The 5648-nt window shown below is 41.1% G+C and overlaps 1 protein-coding gene across 1 annotated transcript in view; it reads left to right on the top strand.

Moving 5' to 3' along the window:
- Window positions 1-1872: 1872 nt before the first annotated feature.
- The window catches only part of LOC308088210 (regulator of G-protein signaling 3-like), a gene marked incomplete at its 5' end in the record, with an annotated part of 39463 nt that continues 35687 nt past the window's right edge, over window positions 1873-5648 (top strand). Inside the window, 5 exons of the mRNA XM_080432618.1 lie at window positions 1873-1884; window positions 2539-3258; window positions 4369-4534; window positions 5173-5223; window positions 5471-5529. Of these exons, the coding sequence (XP_080288744.1) occupies window positions 1873-1884; window positions 2539-3258; window positions 4369-4534; window positions 5173-5223; window positions 5471-5529 (1008 nt within the window). The remainder of the gene's footprint in view (window positions 1885-2538; window positions 3259-4368; window positions 4535-5172; window positions 5224-5470; window positions 5530-5648) is intronic.

Raw genomic sequence — 5648 nt, 5'->3', positions numbered from 1 at the left:
ATCCTCTGGAGTCTGGCATTTTGTTTCATAATGCAATTTTGGGTCATGGGTGGGATGACCGTGTCAAAAAAAAAAAAGAAGCTATGATTTACCTTTTTCTTGAAAAGAAGATGACTGCTAGAGCTCTAGGTGAGGGTTTTATTAAAGTGGCTTCAAGCATGGGAATGACCATTGGAATAACTGGGTCAATTGTAGTGGCTATTCTGTCCACCAGGGGCTGCACCATTTAGACGGTATGAGAGAGAATTTAGAATTAGGGTATAAGTGTTTGTTTACTGTCTAATAAACAACATATTATTCTAGCTATTGATACAAAGCGCACCTTGTTACGTATTATTTATGTACAGTAAATTAGGCTGTGAGCCTGAAATAGAACTACTATTACTTTTATAGTGATGTACAAACGCAGGAACTAGTTTTATGTGAATGTTGTCAGAGGTGTCAGAGGTCAGTTTGACACGTCTCCATGTCAAAATCCATTGTGGTCCATTATACTCAATTCATCAACAATACAATACATTACATAATATCAACAACAACACTAAAAGCAACAGTGGTGGAAAAACTCACAGTTTTTACTTAAGTAAAAGTATCAATACTGCAATGTAGAAATACTCTGTTACAAGAAAAAGTTAGGAATTCCAAAGTAAAAGTACCAAAGTATTGGTATCAAAATGTACTTATACCAAAAGAGTAAGTACTCATTATGCAGAATGGCCCATTTCAAAAGTTTTCAAATGTATACAAATGTTTTGAAAATAGCAGATCTACAAGCTCACAATGCTGTGAGCTTGTAGATCGTCTATTTTCAAATGGCCGAAAGGTATATAGAGCTGAAGTGGTTAATGTATGTTTTGTAATAATAATCAAAATCTACAAAGTAGGCCTAACTAGTAAGTTTTCAATTAATTGTTGTGGATTAAAAGTACAATATTTGCCTCTGAGATGTAGTGGAGTAGAAGTAAAAGTACTGAAAATTGGAAATACTCAAGTAAAGTAAAAATACCTCAAAATACCTCAGGGGCAGGCAGAGGATGCCACTCACACAGGCCTCCTTCTGTGGAGCTTCACTGAGAGAGTGAGTTGTTTGCATCTCTGGGGGCAAAGCTGGTATAGGGATCAATTTATCTAGGTCAGAGGTTCTTCACTTTTTCATGCCAAGGACCCCCAAATGTATATGTATTTGGCCGCGGACCCCCACCTGAAAAGGTTTTGTTTCCAGGGACCCCCAGAGGAGAAGATTTATGTTAAATTATTCAAAACTTTCCAAACATACAAGCTCGCATACAAGCTGCTGCGAGCTTGTACATCTGCTATTTTTGAATGAATAGCCAACGTATAAATGGATAAAGTGGTTAAAATTATTGCTGCTGTATTAAAGGGGAATTTTTGGCTCCGCCCCCCCTCAGCCAAAAGTACACCCTGCGTATGTCACTGATCACATGACCTCAATCAATTCTCCAGTTCTAGGCAACATAGAAGGGGGGCTTTTTTCTTATTTAGAAAACAGCTCTAAGGTGTATTAAAGACATAGTTCAATGTTGAAAATGAGTGGTATTACCCTTTAACTACTTTAGCTGGGGACCCCCCCGGAACCACACCACCCCCCAAGGTCCCCGGACCCCCCACTTTGAGAACCAAGGACCTAATCCCGTCCAATTATATCCATGTATCTCTGTACTGTAATGTGTGTGTTGTAGGTCCAGTGCTGCTGAGCTCCATCCAGACTGCAAAAGGAGAAGAGGAGTTTCCAAGGAGAACAAACACACACACAACCTCCACAATATGAACACACCCCTGAGAAGGTAACACGCACACACGCACACGCACACACACACGCGCGCGCGCGCACACGCACGCACGCCCACACGGATGGGTGAATGGGTAATACACTTTTGATGTTGACATCTTTATTGATAATAAAACATATTATGTAAAATTACATACATCGTCAGACCATTATCAAAAGGATAGACGCAAAAAAGCCAGCGGTCCTTTCATATGTATGTGCGAATTATGTCGTGTTGCATGATGTGATGTGTGCCAAAAAGTGTCCTAGTGCATGTCAGTCCAAGCACATAGGTGCAGGAAAATGGACTGCACTATAAAGCACTTAGGAGAAAGGCGATAATGCAGTCCATTTTCACACGTTCTCTCGTTCTCTCGCTCTCTCTCTCTCTCACTCTCACTCTCACACACACACACACACACACACACACACACACACACACACACACACACACACACACACACACACACACACACACACACACACACACACACACACACACACACACACACACACGTTGTCTATTTTGGTTATCTCTGCAGCCAGTTCCAGCTGGGGTCCAGAAGAAGACAAGAAAACAAGGAGCAGGAGTCAACCTTGAAGCGAACTGGAGCAGAGAAGACAGTATACTGGGCTGACTGTAAAACACAGACCAGATTACAGTCTGGAGCTGGAGTTATCAGTGGCTCCCAGGAGGAGCCCTCTGGGTCAGGGTCTGCGGTTGGACTTAAAACATGGCATGAGTTCAGGAGCAGCAGCAGGATGATGGCTGTCCATCACAGGCCGGAGTCCAGGGTCCGCTTTGCCCTCATCAGGAATACCAACGTGGACAACAGCCAGGGGGCGCCACTAAAGCCTGGAACCAACAGATCCACCACAACACAGCTTGGAACCAACAGATCCACCACAACACAACTTGGAACCAACAGATCCACCACAACACAGCTTGGAACCAACAGATCCACTACAACACAACTTGGAACCAACAGATCCACTACAACACAACTTGGAACCAACAGATCCACTACAACACAACTTGGAACCAACAGATCCACTACAACACAGCTTGGAACCAACAGATCCACAACAGAGCTTGGTACCAACAGATCCACAACAACACAGCTTGGTACCAACAGATCCACATCACAGCTTGGAACCAACAGATCCACAACAACACAGCTTGGTACCAACAGATCCACAATACAGCTTGGTACCAACAGATCCACAATACAGCTTGGTACCAACAGATCCACAACAACACAGCTTGGTACCAACAGATCCACATCACAGCTTGGTACCAACAGAACCACAACAACACAGCTTGGAACCAACAGATCCACAACAACACAGCTTGGTACCAACAGATCCACAACAACACAACTTGGAACCAACAGATCCACCACATCACAGCTTGGAACCAACAGAACCACCACACTTGGACCCAGGAACAGCAGCAGTGGTCTGAGGAGGTCTGACAGACAGTCTGAACCCAAGAACAGACTTACTGCTGACTCTAAAATCACTACCCAGGTGCAGTATATTACCACGTGAATGCTCTTACTCTACCATCTATTATGACTAAAAACACAACCAAATGCACTGTTATGTAGGCTACTGTATGCAAAAACACATCCAGTGGTGGAAAAAGTACTCACGCTTTTTACTCTATTATAAGTAAAAGTCCGGAATTCAAAATTGACTTGAGTAAAAGTACAAAAGTATTTGTATCTGTATACAAAGTTTTCAAATGTATAACAATCTTTTGAAAATATTTTCAAATGGCCGAAATGTATATAGGGCTGAAGTGGTGGTTAGTGTATGTTTTGTGATAATAATCTAAATCTGCAAAGTAACTAGTAACTCAAGTTTTCAAATAATTGTAGTGGAGTAAAAGTACAAACTTTTCTTATGAGATGTAGTGGAGTAGAAGTAAAAGTATTGTAAATGGAAAATACTCCAGTAAAGTAAAGATTCCTCATAAAAAGGGTACTTAAAGTAATACTAGGTAACGTTTTCAACAAAACTAAAGTTAAATTGTATATCTTTTGCGAGTGGCAAAAGTTTCACAACACCCACTCCGTGAATTTCACCCCCGGAAGCCTTTTATTTATATATTTTCTATTGAACGTGTACGGGGGGGACTTTCCCGGGAAAATGACGTTCCTGGCCAACGTCATGACGTCGTGGCCGACGTCCTCAGGAACTACCGCAACGGTTTCCTGTTTGGCCAGGAACTACCGCGCTATTAACAAAAAGGAACCTCACGCTGATTTTAAGAGAATGTAGGATTTGGAGATCGAAAAAGAACAGAAAAACAAAGCACAGCTCATGGTAACTAATGCTCCACTGGCTAAGAGAAACGATCCGTAGATAGTATAAAACAATTAAAAGATCGCTTTTTGAAACGCTTCCGGCTTCCGGTGAAAACGAATGGAATTCTGGGTAATCGAGGACTAGGGAAATTGTATGCAGTGACGGTAGTGACCAGCAGAGGTTGCTAAAAATCGTTATTTGTGATTTTGCATTGTACAACTTTAAGTACAGTACTGAGGTCCATGGTTTGTTTCTTTCCACTGCAGAACATTTTTTCAGATTTTCCCTCCAGAGGCCGATCCAGACCACAGCTGCAGTGTGAGATCTTCCCCAGCAGGGGGCAGCAGAAGAAGGCTGCTTCTCCGGGCCACACTGTTGAGCAGCAACCCAGGAGGAGGAGAAAGATCCATCCATCTTATTTTAGAGGAAAAGGTAAGATTATCTGATCTTGATTTAACTCATCTATATCTAACTAGGTTAGAGATGAGATTAAAATCTCTTTAAACCTCAGAGCTGCAGCAAACATAGTTACAACTCAACATTAAAATAAGAATGGAATTCCCTGGATCTTAATTTAACTTGTCTTGTCTTGTCTTATCTTATCATATCTACAGTAATAGTAAATTGTAACTACCAGAAAAATGTTCTCAGTAGTGTGTACATAAAGTGATGCTGTGCCAACTGCCAAGCATAATATTACCAATCATATTACCACGCCCCCTTTTGGGAAAAGATACAATTTCATATTTTACATAAATATATTAAATGATATAAACCAGTAAATTAATTAATAAAACAAGATTTCTGCATGGTCTAAGATATTTTATAGTATGTTATAGTGTACATTTCTTTTCCGAGTATTGCATTTATACATTTTACTGTGAGAAATGTGAGAAAAATAAACTATAGCCCCCCTGAGATCAGATCAAGATATGCTTTGATTAATGCTGTGGTGTTTTAACGTCTTAAACAAAAACAAAAATTCTCTCACGGGCCATCACTTGGCCCCGGGAATCGCTGGTAAAAAGGTTTAAGATACACTAATCCAGTGTCTGGTCTGTCTCCCATAGGCCAACTACGACTGTCAGTCACTACAGAAGATGGACACATAAACATTCACGGTAACACACGCACGCACGCACACACGCACACACGACTGTGAAGTGGACACCCCATGTGATCATAGCATGAATACAAATATTGTGCTGGATTTGTGCCAAGATGTTCCATAAAAATCGTAATTTGTACCAGTAGGTTGATGTATGATCATTCTACCAATTATATTGTATTAACTCCAAATGTCTCCAATATTCTGCAATGCAAACACGTGTTATATTAAATAATGCAGTGTTTGTTCTGTCTCTCTAGTCCATGAAGCCAGAAAGTTGTTGGGAAAATCGGCCCAGTCATGTAACTCCTATATCACGGTAATTTCCTGTCTGTCTGTTTGCCTGCCTGTCTGCCTGTCTGCCTGTCTGTCGACAGTACGGTACTGTACTGTACATTGGAACACGTTTAGTATTAGGTAGTTAAATTCTAATTAGTT

Source organism: Gymnoscopelus braueri, assembly GCF_963280865.1.
Source record: "Gymnoscopelus braueri genome assembly, chromosome: 7".
Taxonomy (NCBI): Eukaryota; Metazoa; Chordata; class Actinopteri; order Myctophiformes; family Myctophidae; genus Gymnoscopelus; species Gymnoscopelus braueri.
The sequence above is the reverse complement of the archived record's forward strand: the minus strand, read 5'-3'. Positions and strand labels throughout refer to the sequence as shown.